This window comes from Ascidia mentula, chromosome 6 (assembly GCF_947561715.1).
Source record: "Ascidia mentula chromosome 6, kaAscMent1.1, whole genome shotgun sequence".
In the NCBI taxonomy this organism is placed as follows: Eukaryota; Metazoa; Chordata; class Ascidiacea; order Phlebobranchia; family Ascidiidae; genus Ascidia; species Ascidia mentula.
In genome coordinates, this window is record NC_138571.1 from 10,916,647 (window position 1) to 10,934,089 (window position 17,443).

Here is a 17,443-nt window from a genome sequence, read left to right on the forward strand (position 1 = left end):
TTCATTATTTAACATTCTTTACCATTCGTAGTGACCAGAATGACGTCATATTTCGACGGAATTGCATCCACAATCCGCGATGAATTGGACAGGTAAAAAAAGCATTTGATCAGAAACCCGACATTTTTAAAATCTAACTTGAAATTTAGTCTAACGTTAAAATAACTTCAGAACTGATAATGCATGTAATACTATGTGCTCTGTAATGTGATATACGCATTATAACCACAAAACGATCAATAATAAGTGTTAAAATAGGGAGAAACAAATTAAACGTCGCAACCAGGAAATAAGGAAACGGTATCTTGAAAGTCGACTTCAAGACAGGAAAGAGGTGAGATGTTGTTCTTACGCTTGTGTAGTTGTGGTAACATTATTTTTGGCGTCTTTCAAACTATATCGCACATGTAACGTAGAACCTTAGTTCCGCAACAAACATGATAAGAACTGTAAACAAACACAACGAAGCAGAACTCGTGCCTGAACTGAATAAAGAACCACCACCTTCACCACCACGAACTAGTAAAGAAGAGTTGTACGGGTAAGATACTGGACCAAATTCATTTAGGTAACCAAAAGCAAACACAACAGCGTTTCTATAAAGGTGTGGAAGCACAGATTTGTTTGAAGACTTGGAGGAATATGCTGTAAACATGGAAACTGAGGATGTGACGTTTCCGGCTTTAATGAAGCAATTGTTTGTTTGGAAACTGACTGACCTTGAAAAAGTTGGTTTTGATTTCTTTATTGTTAAAGGAACATCAACCCTTTGAAATTTGTTAGTTAGATATTGTTCTACTGTCTGATTTTTGTATTTTGGCAATGTTCTCTTAAGGTTAGGATTCTGTTCCATTGGATAAGTTCTCAAGATTTAAATGAGACAACATTTCCTGACAAACTTTTCACCGTAACAGCAGATTCACCGTTAAGTCAGCTGAAGGCAATTAAAGAAGAAAGCTCGAGTTACCACCACGTGTTCCAACGATTGTGTCGGTAAAACTTGTTTGCGCAAAGATAAACCACCCGTGTGGTCACGCAATACTTTTACATACATACATTGTTTAACTTGATGTAGTTAACAGTGTTCAAAATACGTTTTATGTTTTTGAGTGCTGCTGGAATTCATTGCAAAGTTATCGAGGGTTACGTAAAAGGTTTCCGATATTATCCTGATCACTCATTTTCTGCCAATCCTAATGAACTCCATGGAACTTGGAATGCTGTTCTTATCAACAATGAGTGGAGGTTTATTGACACGGATTGGGGAGCAAGAAGTCGTGATGGTATTAAGCAGGTTTATTGACATTGCAGTCAAACTACATGTTCCGACAAGTCGGACTGGGATTTAAAAATCAAGCTCCCGGTGAGGTTTCAACTCACAACCCTGGAATAACCAGACCGAACGCTCTGCTTTTCGCTCCAACGTGTGCTGATCCAGTTTGGTTGCGATGCCAGTGAATCCATCAATAAATACGTTAGCTGAGATAGTCTAGTAGGGGCCTGCCCCGTTGGACCATCCTGCCTTGTCATGCAATAGCATCAAACACACTAGTAGCGAACACAGTGTAATATTAATATGAAATACGAAACTGTTCCTGTAATATTGGTATTTGTTTATACGTGGTCTGTTTACCACGTACGATAGAACAACTCATATACGTGTCCAACATTAATTATATTGCATTTGTTTGTGTTTGGGGTTGGTGAGGATGAATCCACCCATTCGATTACTTGTGGTTCCACATCGACTGCTGTCGTACGTTTGTGCCATCTTCAGTAAATGATTGTTTTATCTGATTGGTGTAATATGCACGGAGATTTAGTCGCACTAAGGAGCAAGTCACGTATAAACAAATACCAAAATTACAGATACAGTTCCGAATTTCATATTAATATTATACTGTGTTGGCTACACTATTCAAGTGTTGTAATTTTTTACCTAAAACTGGATAAAGACATTAATTACTCTGTTCACAAATAGTTTCATTTGTCTATCAGAAAAAACAGGGGCACTTACGTACAAATTTGATGGCAACTTTTGCATCAACCAATATCACTTGATCAATTTAAGGTAGAAAATTTGTATCTTTTTAGTATTGTGATAAGAGAAAATTTTATTATAACATACTGTATGTGGACAACTAGATTCGCCTGGCCTGTATATTTGGGTGAAACATGCAAGATATAACAAACGTTATAGCGTTATCATCAGGGGGTTCGTGCTATCCCCTTCTTATAATTTGCGAACCGGTTGTTCAACATGGCAACCCTGCATAAATTGGTTCCATATGATTTTAATACAAACTCTTCTCAACATTTTTGAGTTTCGTCACTGATTTCAAGCCAGATATTTTAAACACTGTATTTGAATTCCAGTTTTCCCTCAAACTATCAGCTTTTACTGAAAAACGCTTAATTAATTCGTCATGTGAAACACAATATTATTATTATTGCAATTGTTTTAACACACTTGTTTGTTAGATGTCCGTCATAAAATGGCCGATGTTTTACCAACTCAAACTTGTATCACACCAGAATGCAATTGTACAAACAGACGAAAATGGGTTTGTAAAAGTGACAATAAATTACGGGGGACGTGACGTCACATTTTCAGCAAATCTCCATGAAAAAGTTGAAAGCAAGTTGCAAGACGAAGTGCTGAATTCTGTTAAGATCAACGGAAGTGAAGACGAACAGGTAAGCATTAAAACGAATACAAAGTGCATCGATATTGTAAAGGTTTGCTTAAATCTGCTTTACAGGTGTTCGAGGTTCGCCTTCGTAAACCTGGGCAATATATTTTGACCATATTAGGAAGACCATCAAGTGACAAAATATGGACGTATGTATGTCGTTATCAAATAGACGGCTCCAAGATCAAATCCGACACTGAGTGAACGAAGGAGAATACAAACTACAAACTAGTCATGTATATATTCAGTAGTGTGTGTTGCCGGTAACTGAAACGTATACTTGTGCATTATTTTTCACTCTTATACAAGCATGTGATCCATAATGTTCGGTAAGCTACTAACAAAGCAAACTGTTTCGACCAATAAGATCTCATCAGTGCAACTGGAGGGTGTAGTTCTGGACTAAATGGTAAAATTTGTCACGCGTTTTATTGCTTTCGCCTTGTTTAACCGTTGCAATGATGTAAGAAAGCAATCTGTCAATAATTCTGTCATAAACTCATACGACTGTTTGCATCATTCATTGTGGCTTAACTGAAAGTGTATGTCTGTAATGGGACAGAAAAATGATGTAACTTGTCAATTTCACGAAGCAAATGTGTCTCTTTGAATAAAAAAGCCAAAGCTAAGATGCTGTTAATCATTTTTTATTAAACGTTTCGAACCTATACTTGGTTCATTATCAGTACTACTACAGCTGATTGCAGAAAAGCGTCAAGTTAATAAAGGACTGAAAGGCAGAAGGGAAACAGCAGCAACAACAACGAGCAACAAGCCAGAGGCGTGTAGCGTGACAGCAGCGTCGATAGCACAGAGTGGCGTCATCATTTGCAGAGAGTCTTTTTTGTGATCTAGCGCTGACAGTTTTCTTGAAGTTCAATTGTACGTAAAACACTGTCGCCACCTAAGTTGACATAGGACCCACTTCAACAACGCTGACATTTCTGCAGGTGTAATTGAATACTTTTTAATTTTGTCTGCAGTTGATATAACCTGATGCGAAGTAACTATGAACTTAATCAATCATTGACAAGATTGATTGATCAATCATTTATTAATCATCTTTGTTAAGAACATGTTTAAAATTCCGAATACAGCTTGAGTAAACACCGAGTCCCATCATAGTGAACTTCTTTCCAGTCGTGGGAATGCGTTTACGATGAGAAAGTAACCGTTGCAACCTTCGTTACAGCTGAGATAGATAGTCTAATGCTTTGCACGTTTCGCAACTTGGCACAAACACTCGTTCCAGCAAAATTCGCTTACTTTAACCTAAAACTTATGAATTACATGAATAATGTAATAAGCAAACATATCACCAACCTCAGAAGTTGATTATCGACAAACATTATCGTAAGCTAGTATTTGACATATTGTTCACTTCCACCAAACGCTGGTCAGCTGGTTCAGATGACTGTGAATAACATTTCATAGAATTCACATTTTCCACAGCCTCCCGGAGCTGTTGCTTCCACATGTTGGCGTAAACTTGATCACGTGACATGAGCTCACTGTGGCTATCGATGCATCCATACCGTAAGTAAGGGTGTGGAAGAATGACTTGCAGTACGAACTTCAACAAAACTGCATTTTCAAACGAAATTAAGTCAGTATATTTGATTGAAAGAAATCAGTCTTGAAACGTTCAAACTTCTTCAAATTTAAGCATAATCTTTTATCCCACCCCAATGGAATGATAAAAGCTGATGAAAATGGATTTGTAAAGATTGCGCTGAAAAAGACGTCTGGGAGAAGTGATCTTGAACTCTCATCGATTCTTGAAGAAAAAGTTTAAAACAGTTTGCAGGAAAAAGTGTTTGTTTGTGTTTAGGCGTACAAAGTCGCGGACGAACCGATAACAATTCTTAAACTATTTCACAGTGTGTGTGTGTGTTGTAACCTTACATCTTGTACGATAAATGTTACACGTATTTGAGGTTCGTCTTCCAAAGCCTGGGCAATATATTCTAAGCTTATTTGGTGACTACCCTGATGAAAATCAGACAAGCTTTAGTCAATACTAAAAGGACGTTCTTTGGTGAAGTGAGAATTGTATGTTTTATTCGGTCGCATGTGACCAATACACGTGTTGTTGATGCGATTTTACCCAAATATACTCAAAATGAAAAATCTTTTTGCTCGAAACAATTCTGACAGTTGAGATATAAATCTTCAAATCACTGCGCAAGTAGCATTTCTTTTTCTCGCTCAAATAAGAGTTACAGCCCGAATAAATTCCTTATATCGATTAAATATAAATTGAGCTTTAGGTTTTTTTATTTATTTGCTTTACAAAGCTATTATTCAAAATGCATAATTTAAAGAGTTAAAAAGTGGGCTCTTGATTTTAAAAGTAAACAAAATGACGCTCGGAGCGGAAAAAGTTAGAAGGCGTAGGAGGCGTAGGAGGCGCAAATTTTGTGTCCCCAGCGATTATCGCGGCTTCTGTTGCCCCGTGGGCGGTGTGAGCGTTTGCGATGGGTTAATGCGGGGGTTGGAAATTAATAAAACTGGTGCGTTTGTAATTTGCATTCTAGATTTGATATATCAGCATTCATTTGCTGTAAGGTGGAAAGCAGGTTGATTCGTTCAAGTAAAACCCGATGGAGAACTAATTGCTTTCGGGATGGACTGAAAAGGGACTCCCGGAATACCGGTGTATGCAGCTCGCAGTCAGTTGGGTCTAAAGGCGCAAATTTTGTGTCACCAGTGATTATCGCGGCTTTTGTTGTCCCGTGGGTATTGAGAGCGTTTGCAATGGTTTAATACCGGGGTTGGAAGTTAGTAAAACTAAAAGATGCGATTGCAATTTGCATTCTAGATGCGATATAACAGCATTCTAGGCGAAATATATTAACATTAAATTTTCTCGTTTTGTTTAAGAGCTGACGTTGATAGGTTTTTGATGGCAGAATATGGTACTCGGTTATTTGTTGTTTGGACATGGATATTTTTCTTACACCAAGCGCTGCGAGCATTAGCATGCAACTAAAACCCAGTACCTTTGTGCTGTAATGCGGCTTTCCATGTTACAATCTCTCTATGTTACATATAGAAGTGTTACGTCACTCTCATTGTGATTTGTAAGATGTTCAAGCGTTCATACCATTTACATTATCATGTGTATATTTTTGGGTAAGTAAATTCATAACAATGTGTAATGATGTTTTTTTAAGCGAACCTTATTGAATTTAACATCATTAGTTTCACTATCAATGTGCGACATTAAAGATTTGCTTAGTGACAAAGATTTGGAAACCTAGTTAGGTTTCCTGATGTGTAATGCTAACACTTGATTGTAGAATGTGAATTTTCTGTGACAGTTGCCGATGAGTTAAAAAGGTGGGCTCTTGATTTTAATATTAAATAAAATGACGCTCGGAGCGGCAAGAGTTATAAAGCGTAGGATGCGCAAATTTTGTGTCACTAGTGATTATCGCGGCTTATGTTGCCCCGTGGGTGGTGAGAGCGTTTGCGATGGATTAATACGGGGGTTGGAAGTTAGTAAAACTGAAAGATGATATTGTAATTTGCATTCTGGATGCGATATATCAGCATTAATTTGCTGTAAGGTGGTGTGCATTTGGTCGCTTGATTCGTTCAAGTAAAACCCAATGGAAGAACTAATTGCTTTCGGGGTGGGCTAAAGGGCTCCCGGAACACCGGTGTATGCAGCTCGCAGTCAGTTGGCTATAAATCTAAGTGGCTGTAAGTACACACGGCGTCTTTATGCAGACCATCATATGCCTCACATTGTTTCCAATGATGGATTGACACAGAAAGGGCAGGTATTTTCAAATGACATGTTTTTGCTTGCTGTTTAAGTGTTACACTAGGTTGTAGACGCTACTGGTTTTGAGGTTGGACAATTAAATGTGGCCTGTGGCGTCCAGATACATACTTCAGTGTGTGCTAAGCATGATCCTGTGCTAATCTTGCAATGACCTATAAGGGCATAAATGGGGTTATTTTCTGAGTAATGGGGTTATATGAAAGGTTGAATCTGGTTAGTATTGCGTTTTTAGTCACCACTTTCGTGGTGCGGGGTCAATGGTATTGATGGTTGACCTTATTGTATGTCTTGAAAATAACATCTGTTTTTTTTGTAAACTTCTATTTGAAATGCGTGTGACGTGCGGTTCCACGCAAGGCACTCTGAGGAACTGGGCGGTGCAACATTCTTCTTCGTTTCCGAATGAGTAATTTGTGCCGAAAAAGTAATACATATCGGTGTTTACAATTTCTACTACAGAGCAAGAAAAAGAAGGGATTTCATTGAGGTTTCTGTCTAGAGCCAGTGGTTCTTAACCTGATATGTAATACTAACACTTCATTCTAGAATGTGACTTTTCTGTAACAGTAGCCGATGATATGCGCAAAAGAGCCATAATAATCAATGAGAGCTGCAGACAGCAGCCGATGAGTTAAAAAGGTGGGCTCTTGATTTTGATAGTAAACAAAATGACGCTCGGAGCGGAAAGAGTTAGAAAGTGTAGGAGGCGCAAATTTTGTGTCACTAGTGATTGTCGCGGCTTTTGTTGCCCCGTGGGTAGTGAGAGCGTTTGCAATGGGTTAATACGGGGGTTGGAAGTTAGTAAAACTAAAAGATGCGATTGTAATTTGCATTCTGGATGCGATATATCAGCATTCTAGGCGATATATATTAACGTTAAATTTTCTCGTCTTGTTTAAGAGCTGACGTTGACAGGTTTTCGGTGGCAGAATATGGTACTCGGTTATTGGTTGTTTGGACATGGATACTTTTCTCACACCAAGCGTTGCGAGCATTAGCATGCAACTGAAACCCAGTACATTTGTGCTGTAATACTGCTTTCCATGTCACAATCTCTCTATGTTACATCACAATAGAAGTGTTACGTCACTCTCAATGCGATTTGTGAGATGTTCAAACGTTCATATCCTTACGTTGTCATGTGTATATTTTTGGGTCAGTAAATTCATAACAATGTGTAATGATGTTTTTTTAAGCGAACCTTATTGAATTTAACATCATTAGTTTCACTATCAATGTGCGACATTTAAGGTTTGCTTAGTAACAAAGATTTGGAAACCTAGTTAGGATTCCTGATGTGTAATGCTAACACTTGATTGTAGAATGTAACTTTTCGGTAACAGCAGCCGATGAGTAAAAGGGTGGGCTCTTGATTTTAATATTAAACAAAATGACGCTCGGAGTGGAAAGGATTAGAACATGTAGAAGGCGCAAATTTTGTGTCACCAGTGATTATCGCGGCTTTTGTTGGCCTGTGGGCGGTGTGAGCGTTTGCGATGGGTAATACGGGTCAAGTTTTCTTGTCTTGTTTAAGAGCTGGCGTTGACAGGTTTTCGGGGGCAGAATATCGTACACGGCTATTTGTTGTTTAAGGGAACATAAGTGTAAATTAAATGTCATGGCACAGGTACTGTTTGAACAGAACATAAATACTATAAGAGTTACGTACAGGATTTGCTGGCTTGGAATGTTACAGCAATGAGTAATTCTTGAAGCGCGTTGATAATCCGGTTCTGTGTTTCCCTGCAACCATTATTATCGAAAGGCCCCATGACAAATACAGAAGTGCTATTTTAGCGAATAATAACTTGTATACTTCATGAAGAATCATTGTTTGATAACAATTGCAAACATTAGCTGAAAACTCCATAGTGTTGTATTGCACCTTCACTAACATGTTTCAACTTTCCACACTTCTGCAAGCATAGAACTGTAATGTGTGTTGTTGACAACAGTCATCAACAATCCCATTTTATTAGCCGTATTGTGGTTATAAAATTATCCATGCATTCTTGAGATGAACAATGAACGAACATCATCCATGTAAATACACACGAGTTTGATCATGGGCATTACGCTCAAGCACATGCAAGGCTGCAGTGCAGTCCGCGTTTTAAAAGATTTGTACTTAATTCGAAGGCCACCAACTTTACATCAAATGTGCAACGTACGTAGATATATTTTATAATTAGGGTTCTCATTAAATGCCCAATATAGACTAAACTGTCAAGAGTAACTGATTATCGTTGCTTAACTTTAAGGAAGTCAGTAATCACACGCAGTAGAGCAATAAAAGTCATTACGAATCACATCATAACAATACATGATATATAACCAAACAATTTGGCATCAAACACAAATTTAAGTTTTGCTGTGTGGTTGCATCATGAGCAGCAGCTGCCATATAAACTTTTTTTTAAGCATAAATGAAAAGTTGCAGTGTCGTATTTAAAATTCATATGCGGGGCCACCTTTGTTTATGCCAATGCTTTTCAAGCTGTGTATCCCGACAACCTGGTACTTAGTTTTTGAGATTGTCATACAGTCCCTATTTCAAAGGTGTACCGCTCTACATCAATTGCGCATCGTACGTAGATATATTTTATAATTCGGGTTCTCATTAAAATACCCAATATAGACTGAACTGTCAGAGTAACTGATTAACGTTGCTCAATTTAAAGGAAGTCAGTAATCACACGCAATAGAGCAATAAAAGTCATTACGAGTATCAATACTGCGATATAGCAAAACTATTTGCATCAAATACAGACTCAAGTTGTGTTGTGACTTTGCTTCTTGTGCAACTGAAGGGTCAAATAAGGAACGTTATTCACTTCGCGGGCCTTGTCAAAAAAGTACATTTTAATGAATCCTTCTACCACATTACTATGTCTCACATCACATCCATTTTAATAGCGATCCAATTTGAAGAAATGCCAATATTTTGAAGATCTCAGAACCCAAAACACGATCGTTGCTTAACTTTAAGGAAGTTAGTAATCACACGCAATAGAGCAGTAAATGCCATTACGAACCACATCGTAACAATACTTGCTATATAGCCAAACAATTTTTCTGTTTGATTGCATCATGAGCAGTAGCTGACATATCAACTTTTTTTTGTTAAGCATGAATGAAAAGTTGCAGTGTCGTATTGAAAATTCATGTGCGGGGCCACCTTTGTTTATTCCAATCCTTTAAAAGCTGTGTGTTGCGACGACCTGGTATTTAGTTTTTATATTGCCATACAGTCCTTATTTCAAAGGTCTCCCGCTCTACATCAATTGCGCATTGTGCGAATATAAACTGAACTGTCAGAGTAACTAATTAACGTTGCTCAATTTAAAGGAAGTCAGTTATCACACGCAATAGAGCAATATCTTTTCATTTGGGCAAACTTCATACTTTAGCAGAAGCTAAGTGGCAGGTATTGTTTTAAAATCTATTCATGGCTTGTTTATGTATCGTAAATATTCCGAACAATTAACAATCGTTACCTATGTTGGAGAATGTGTTTAGTAAGATCGAGACCCAAAGTACTTTAAACTTAATTATTTGTTGTTTGACTGTGTAAAGCATACGTCGTCGTTTGGTAAAGTAGAAACATCTGAACAGAACATGTCCCAAGGAAACTCGCAATCAGAAATATATGATGGAGTTATTGTGCATGACAGAAGAAGTTGTAAGAAACTTTTGACGTAAATTTTAATTATCATTTCTTAGTATTGCCATAAACTATACATACGTAGATTAACGTACATGGCAGTAAGGCTTATAAAGACTGCAACTTTTTTTAGTGAAACATATATCGGGATTGTTTGACAAACAAATTTCACTTCTCAGTGATCAAGTTAAAAGGTATGTTGGTTAAATCAACCAATGTGAATGAAATATCATGAGGTTTTCAGGCTTGGCAGCCCAGGCAATGCAGCCCAGCTGGATCAGCCACTTTTTCCTGACAAGTCGGAACAAGATTTGAAAAATCAAGCTCCCGGTGAGGTTTGAACTCACGACCCTGGGCTAACCAGGCCCAACGCTCTACCAACTGAGCTACAGGAGCTCAGTGGTTTCACGGGGTATATTACTGCGTTATCTGATACGGTGGTAGAGATCCCCTACGTATATGTGAAGGTTGCCTGGCAAGTTGTGCGCTTGCGCACCAGTGTACCTTGGCCACAATATACCCCGTGAAACCACTGAGCTCCTGTAGCTCAGTTGGTAGAGCGTTGGGCCTGGTTAGCCCAGGGTCGTGAGTTCAAACCTCACCGGGAGCTTGATTTTTCAAATCTTGTTCCGACTTGTCAGGAAAAAGTGGCTGATCCAGCTGGGCTGCATTGCCTGGGCTGCCAAGCCTGAAAACCTCATGATCGCGATACGTTAGCTGTGATCGCCAAGCAAGGACCTGCGCAGTGGGGCGATCCTGCCTATCATGCCATTGCATGAAATATTACTGCGTTATCTGATACGGTGGTAGAGATCCCCTACGTATATGTGAAGGTTGCCTGGCAAGTTGTGCGCTTGCGCACCAGTGTACCTTGGCCACAATATACCCCGTGAAACCACTGAGCTCCTGTAGCTCAGTTGGTAGAGCGTTGGGCCTGGTTAGCCCAGGGTCGTGAGTTCAAACCTCACCGGGAGCTTGATTTTTCAAATCTTGTTCCGACTTGTCAGGAAAAAGTGGCTGATCCAGCTGGGCTGCATTGCCTGGGCTGCCAAGCCTGAAAACCTCATGATCGCGATACGTTAGCTGTGATCGCCAAGCAAGGACCTGCGCAGTGGGGCGATCCTGCCTATCATGCCATTGCATGAAATATTACTGCGTTATCTGATACGGTGGTAGAGATCCCCTACGTATATGTGAAGGTTGCCTGGCAAGTTGTGCGCTTGCGCACCAGTGTACCTTGGCCACAATATACCCCGTGAAACCACTGAGCTCCTGTAGCTCAGTTGGTAGAGCGTTGGGCCTGGTTAGCCCAGGGTCGTGAGTTCAAACCTCACCGGGAGCTTGATTTTTCAAATCTTGTTCCGACTTGTCAGGAAAAAGTGGCTGATCCAGCTGGGCTGCATTGCCTGGGCTGCCAAGCCTGAAAACCTCATGATCGCGATACGTTAGCTGTGATCGCCAAGCAAGGACCTGCGCAGTGGGGCGATCCTGCCTATCATGCCATTGCATGAAATATTACTGCGTTATCTGATACGGTGGTAGAGATCCCCTACGTATATGTGAAGGTTGCCTGGCAAGTTGTGCGCTTGCGCACCAGTGTACCTTGGCCACAATATACCCCGTGAAACCACTGAGCTCCTGTAGCTCAGTTGGTAGAGCGTTGGGCCTGGTTAGCCCAGGGTCGTGAGTTCAAACCTCACCGGGAGCTTGATTTTTCAAATCTTGTTCCGACTTGTCAGGAAAAAGTGGCTGATCCAGCTGGGCTGCATTGCCTGGGCTGCCAAGCCTGAAAACCTCATGATCGCGATACGTTAGCTGTGATCGCCAAGCAAGGACCTGCGCAGTGGGGCGATCCTGCCTATCATGCCATTGCATGAAATATTACTGCGTTATCTGATACGGTGGTAGAGATCCCCTACGTATATGTGAAGGTTGCCTGGCAAGTTGTGCGCTTGCGCACCAGTGTACCTTGGCCACAATATACCCCGTGAAACCACTGAGCTCCTGTAGCTCAGTTGGTAGAGCGTTGGGCCTGGTTAGCCCAGGGTCGTGAGTTCAAACCTCACCGGGAGCTTGATTTTTCAAATCTTGTTCCGACTTGTCAGGAAAAAGTGGCTGATCCAGCTGGGCTGCATTGCCTGGGCTGCCAAGCCTGAAAACCTCATGATCGCGATACGTTAGCTGTGATCGCCAAGCAAGGACCTGCGCAGTGGGGCGATCCTGCCTATCATGCCATTGCATGAAATATTACTGCGTTATCTGATACGGTGGTAGAGATCCCCTACGTATATGTGAAGGTTGCCTGGCAAGTTGTGCGCTTGCGCACCAGTGTACCTTGGCCACAATATACCCCGTGAAACCACTGAGCTCCTGTAGCTCAGTTGGTAGAGCGTTGGGCCTGGTTAGCCCAGGGTCGTGAGTTCAAACCTCACCGGGAGCTTGATTTTTCAAATCTTGTTCCGACTTGTCAGGAAAAAGTGGCTGATCCAGCTGGGCTGCATTGCCTGGGCTGCCAAGCCTGAAAACCTCATGATCGCGATACGTTAGCTGTGATCGCCAAGCAAGGACCTGCGCAGTGGGGCGATCCTGCCTATCATGCCATTGCATGAAATATTACTGCGTTATCTGATACGGTGGTAGAGATCCCCTACGTATATGTGAAGGTTGCCTGGCAAGTTGTGCGCTTGCGCACCAGTGTACCTTGGCCACAATATACCCCGTGAAACCACTGAGCTCCTGTAGCTCAGTTGGTAGAGCGTTGGGCCTGGTTAGCCCAGGGTCGTGAGTTCAAACCTCACCGGGAGCTTGATTTTTCAAATCTTGTTCCGACTTGTCAGGAAAAAGTGGCTGATCCAGCTGGGCTGCATTGCCTGGGCTGCCAAGCCTGAAAACCTCATGATCGCGATACGTTAGCTGTGATCGCCAAGCAAGGACCTGCGCAGTGGGGCGATCCTGCCTATCATGCCATTGCATGAAATATTACTGCGTTATCTGATACGGTGGTAGAGATCCCCTACGTATATGTGAAGGTTGCCTGGCAAGTTGTGCGCTTGCGCACCAGTGTACCTTGGCCACAATATACCCCGTGAAACCACTGAGCTCCTGTAGCTCAGTTGGTAGAGCGTTGGGCCTGGTTAGCCCAGGGTCGTGAGTTCAAACCTCACCGGGAGCTTGATTTTTCAAATCTTGTTCCGACTTGTCAGGAAAAAGTGGCTGATCCAGCTGGGCTGCATTGCCTGGGCTGCCAAGCCTGAAAACCTCATGATCGCGATACGTTAGCTGTGATCGCCAAGCAAGGACCTGCGCAGTGGGGCGATCCTGCCTATCATGCCATTGCATGAAATATTACTGTGAATGAAATATTAATTGTCCTTGCTATTGTGATGTATTGTTCGTTTATAACTTTTTTGGGGGTCCTTCATTATTGATTTATTTTTCAGTGTTCATTTGTGTTTTCAGGGATCGTGAAATTAGACTACGTAATCAACAAATCAGACAAAAATATCTAAATGAAAGATTGAGATCAAGAAAAGAGGCAATATTTTCATACCTTTGTATACATCATTAACTGATCATCAAACCGTAGTTTTTAGAATTTCAGTTTCGCTGAACGTATGGAAGAAATGGTAACCACTCAAAACCAGAAAGAACCCATTCGCAAACTGGGCCAAGAGCCACCACCGGTCCCACCTATAACAACAAAAGACACTTTGTATAGGTGATGATACGTGTTCGTCTGTGGATTCAAACAAAATATAGTTCCTACGTCAAAGCGTGATTCTCTGTGAGAAAATTACATTACATGATAGGCGCTTTACTTGATAACCTCTCGGGTTTAATCGTTCAACTTCCACATGTATACTTTGATTAAGTTGTTGTCTTTTACGCAAAATAAACATAATTTAATATGTTTTGTTATTGATTTCAGCAAACGAAGAATCACCGATTTATTTGATTACTTGGAGCAATTCGCCATCAACATGGATTCAGAAAATGTCACTTTTCCAGTTCTAATGAAGCAACTTTTTGTTTGGAATCTAACTGACCTTGGGAAGGTTGGATTGTTTTAAGCTTTAATCAAGGTTTAATGTAAGTATGTTAGGTCAGAGTCTTGTTCCATTGGATTAGTACACAAGACCTAAATGCGATCAAATTTCCTGACCAACTGATACCAAACTCTCTTTTGGATCAGTTGAAAGCAATCAAAGAAGGAACTTCGAACTACTCGCTGGTGTTTCAGTATTCTATGTTTGAAATACAGCAATATTGCATAGCTTAGCCGACTGGATATGTTTGGGAAACGAATTAGTATAACTTGTTCGTCACCATGTACGGTTTAGTTTACAAATAAATTGACTTTTTGTGTTTTTAAGTGCTGCTGGAATTCATTGCAAAGTTATTAAAGGTTACAAAAAAGATGTATCCTACTATCCTGATCATTCATTTTCTGCCAATCCTTATCAACGCCGTGGAACTTGGAATGCTGTTCTTATCAACAAGGAGTGGAGGTTTATTGACACCCATTGGGGAGCAAGAAGTCGTGATGGTATTATGAGTTGTAAAACACAAAACACTTTACGAAGGCAATTCTCCCACTCACTGATCGTTTTCAATTTTTCAGAAACGACAGGAGTAATGAAGTACAAAATTGATGACTTTTGGTTTTTCACCGATCCAGACAAGTTTATCTTAAGCCATTACCCGAATGAAACCGATTGGCAACTTTTACATCATCCAATAACACTTGCTCAGTTTGAGGTTTGCAAATTCAAATCTAAATTTAAAAATGAAGTAAAATCCAGCAAAACTTAAACCAAATTGTCACGACCAAGGGGAAATTAAACGATTCTTATATTTCAATCGTAGCGCATTCTCACCAAATTGGGAAAACCCCATATGAACATTTCTGACACTTTCAAACACCGACCTATCAGCGCGTTGCGTTTTCTAAATTTAACTATCATTTACTACTACTCATCGCTTTTACCAAACATATTAATTTCTACATATTTTATTAACAAACTTTTCTCAAAAAAACAGGTTTGTCATATTTAAACGTAAGTGGGTATTTTACAAAACATTAAGATATAAATTATATATTCACTTTGTGAAACATCTAATTAACCGGGCAATTCGAAGCACTTCATTATCATATCAACACCTTTATTAATAGGCGTCAGTTTTCAAAAGACCAATGTTTTACAAACTTAAACTTGAACTTTCATCCCATCAAAATGGAATGATAAGAACTGACGAGAGTGGATTTGTGAGGGTGACTTTAAAAAACACAACTGCAAGAAATGATATTGAATTCTCATGGACTCTCCAAGAAAAAGTCGAAAACGAGTTGCAGGCCGAAGTGACGAAATCTGTTGAAGCTCACATAAACTTGGACGAATTTGTAAGACATTCCTTAAAAACAAAAGGTGGTTTTAACTTTTGAACACATTTATTCACAGATATTTGAGATCCGTCTTCCCCATCCTGGGCAATACATTTTAACCTTGTATGGTTGTTTTTCGGTTGACGTTTTCAGCGAAAACATTTGTGAATACCAAGTAGACGGTTCAATGATGGAAGCAACGCAAAAGTTGTTCATTCAGTTATAAAAACAGTACATGTATCGATAAATCAACCAAAATCGTGAAACAATATGAAAACAATAAACCTGGCCCATAATTGCTTAATACTGCTCTTCTGGCAAACTTTAGTGCATTTACGTTTCTCGACGTTTCGGCTATTATGCAACAGCTTAAAGTTTGCCAGAAGAGCAGTATTAAGCAATAAAATATGCCTGGCAGCATCAGTAACAATTTGCTGGCCCATAATGCACCAAATCACTTTTATTTTGCACGAAAAGTTACAACGTACATAAACAATAGACATGATACACAAAATGACGTGGGCACCGATGAAACGACAAGGGTTAATAAGTCAACCACCCAGATGACTTAGATTTCCCCCATGGAAAAACGTCGCCTGCCGTTGGATCGCTGCTTATTTCATTGTTACACTTGGTATATAGGGTTTTGATTGCATGCACTGTAATATATTCTTTATTATTGTCATATTCCAGCAATATTTCTTTGACTACCTTTGAGTTTTTCTCGATTTTTGCTTGTTAAATTACGTGATTCAAGCAGTTTCTGTCTTGTATTGGTTGTACTTTAACCCATAAATACCTCGAAGTGCGTATGAAGTTTCACCCGTAATTTTTTAACATTTATCCTCCTTGTGTCGCTGTGATAATGATGACACGTGTTTGTATGTATATACAGCAATATCTTTGTATTCACGGAAGACTTGTTTTGTTTAGTTGGAATTTATGTTATCGCTATGATAAGCAACTGCTATTTTATTAGGAATCGTCCATCTATTCGATGTTTTTTTTTATATAAGCATCATTGAACTATTTATTCGGATTAAACTACATAAAATATATTGTTACCAAATGTCTGATTTCTGAGTGACAAACTTCACACGCAATTAGACAAACAACCCATAGGTAAATGGTAAATATAATCATTTGCTGTAAAACCATGTCTGTGTTTAGATATTAGTTGTTGATCGAATGGTAAGTTTGTTTTAGTCACTTGAACGTTTGCTGCTGCACTCAAGTTCGGTTTGACGAAAGCCTAGCGTGGCGCAAGAATACTACGAATTTGGTTAAAGATTGACACGAACTTTGTCCATACGATTGCAAGCAGAAGTGCCGCCAGGTTACTGAAACTCGCAGCAGCAAAAATTCACAGTTAATTTATCAGGTACACGAAGGTCTAGTAAAGATAAGAGTTAGGAAAATTATTTTTATCTTGGCAATCTAACCATATTTACGACAGCTTGTCCATTGCCTACTGTAATAAAATCACAGCACTTTCTAACGTATGACGTCACTGAAGTATTGTGTCAACCTGTTCTGGCTTAGTTTGTTACTGAATGTAGTTTATACATGTTCGACTTTATTCAGAATTACTCTTACACTTCCTGTGCTTTCCAAAACATTCGATTGTTAAATACGCACAATGTTAAGTTTAATTAGCGTAAAGTAGAGTTTCCTAAATGGTGCGCCTTTCACCTGACTCATCGATAAAAACTAATTTCAATAAAAAAGCGAATTCGTTTCCAAAAAACGTCAACACTAAAGACGGTCAAGTATTTGAGATTTCGGTTTTTGTTGTAACGAGGTTGCATTAAAAAAAAAGAAACAACATTTGCAATTTGGTGAAGTTACTTGTATCAAAATGGAGCAACGCAAAATAGGTAGGCTATTAGTGTATACACTAAAATTTAAAA

At 39.6% G+C, this 17,443-nt stretch overlaps 3 protein-coding genes and 9 non-coding genes across 24 annotated transcripts in view; 10 read left to right on the top strand and 2 right to left on the bottom strand.

Moving 5' to 3' along the window:
* LOC145906105 (uncharacterized) overlaps nt 1-17,443 on the bottom strand; it is a 268,399-nt gene that overhangs the window by 200,382 nt on the left and 50,574 nt on the right. The gene's annotated exons all lie outside the window — the stretch shown is intronic.
* On the top strand, nt 30-2,897 carry LOC145906318 (uncharacterized). The gene is made up of 8 exons (XM_082993733.1): nt 30-92; nt 259-334; nt 417-541; nt 605-728; nt 836-993; nt 1,111-1,294; nt 2,482-2,697; nt 2,763-2,897. The coding sequence occupies exons 1-8, from the start codon at nt 40-42 to the stop codon at nt 2,895-2,897; spliced, it is 1,071 nt and encodes a 356-aa protein (XP_082849859.1). The 5' UTR covers nt 30-39.
* Nucleotides 10,473-10,546, bottom strand: Trnat-ggu (transfer RNA threonine (anticodon GGU)). Its single transcript has one exon. It is a non-coding gene; the product is annotated as a tRNA-Thr (tRNA).
* Trnat-ggu (transfer RNA threonine (anticodon GGU)) lies at nt 10,687-10,760 on the top strand. Its single transcript has one exon. It is a non-coding gene; the product is annotated as a tRNA-Thr (tRNA).
* Nucleotides 11,053-11,126, top strand: Trnat-ggu (transfer RNA threonine (anticodon GGU)). The gene has a single exon. It is a non-coding gene; the product is annotated as a tRNA-Thr (tRNA).
* Trnat-ggu (transfer RNA threonine (anticodon GGU)) lies at nt 11,419-11,492 on the top strand. The gene has a single exon. It is a non-coding gene; the product is annotated as a tRNA-Thr (tRNA).
* Nucleotides 11,785-11,858, top strand: Trnat-ggu (transfer RNA threonine (anticodon GGU)). The gene has a single exon. It is a non-coding gene; the product is annotated as a tRNA-Thr (tRNA).
* Nucleotides 12,151-12,224, top strand: Trnat-ggu (transfer RNA threonine (anticodon GGU)). The gene has a single exon. It is a non-coding gene; the product is annotated as a tRNA-Thr (tRNA).
* Trnat-ggu (transfer RNA threonine (anticodon GGU)) lies at nt 12,517-12,590 on the top strand. The gene has a single exon. It is a non-coding gene; the product is annotated as a tRNA-Thr (tRNA).
* Nucleotides 12,883-12,956, top strand: Trnat-ggu (transfer RNA threonine (anticodon GGU)). Its single transcript has one exon. It is a non-coding gene; the product is annotated as a tRNA-Thr (tRNA).
* On the top strand, nt 13,249-13,322 carry Trnat-ggu (transfer RNA threonine (anticodon GGU)). The gene has a single exon. It is a non-coding gene; the product is annotated as a tRNA-Thr (tRNA).
* LOC145906323 (lim and transglutaminase domain protein ltd-1-like) lies at nt 13,735-15,915 on the top strand. Its single transcript, XM_082993741.1, has 6 exons — nt 13,735-13,868; nt 14,079-14,213; nt 14,524-14,696; nt 14,772-14,908; nt 15,324-15,551; nt 15,610-15,915. Exons 1-6 carry the CDS (start codon nt 13,765-13,767, stop codon nt 15,757-15,759), a joined length of 927 nt encoding a protein of 308 aa, XP_082849867.1. The 5' UTR covers nt 13,735-13,764; the 3' UTR covers nt 15,760-15,915.

Coding starts and splice junctions, on each gene's coding strand:
- LOC145906318 (XM_082993733.1), top strand. CDS start 40: ATGACGTCATATTTCGACGGAATTGCATCCACAATCCGCGATGAATTG. Junction 542..604: donor AGTAAAGAAGAGTTGTACGG/GTAAGATACTGG, acceptor GTTTCTATAAAG/GTGTGGAAGCACAGATTTGT. Junction 994..1,110: donor GTGTTCCAACGATTGTGTCG/GTAAAACTTGTT, acceptor TATGTTTTTGAG/TGCTGCTGGAATTCATTGCA.
- LOC145906323 (XM_082993741.1), top strand. CDS start 13,765: ATGGAAGAAATGGTAACCACTCAAAACCAGAAAGAACCCATTCGCAAA. Junction 14,909..15,323: donor TAACACTTGCTCAGTTTGAG/GTTTGCAAATTC, acceptor CTTTATTAATAG/GCGTCAGTTTTCAAAAGACC. Junction 15,552..15,609: donor ACATAAACTTGGACGAATTT/GTAAGACATTCC, acceptor ATTTATTCACAG/ATATTTGAGATCCGTCTTCC.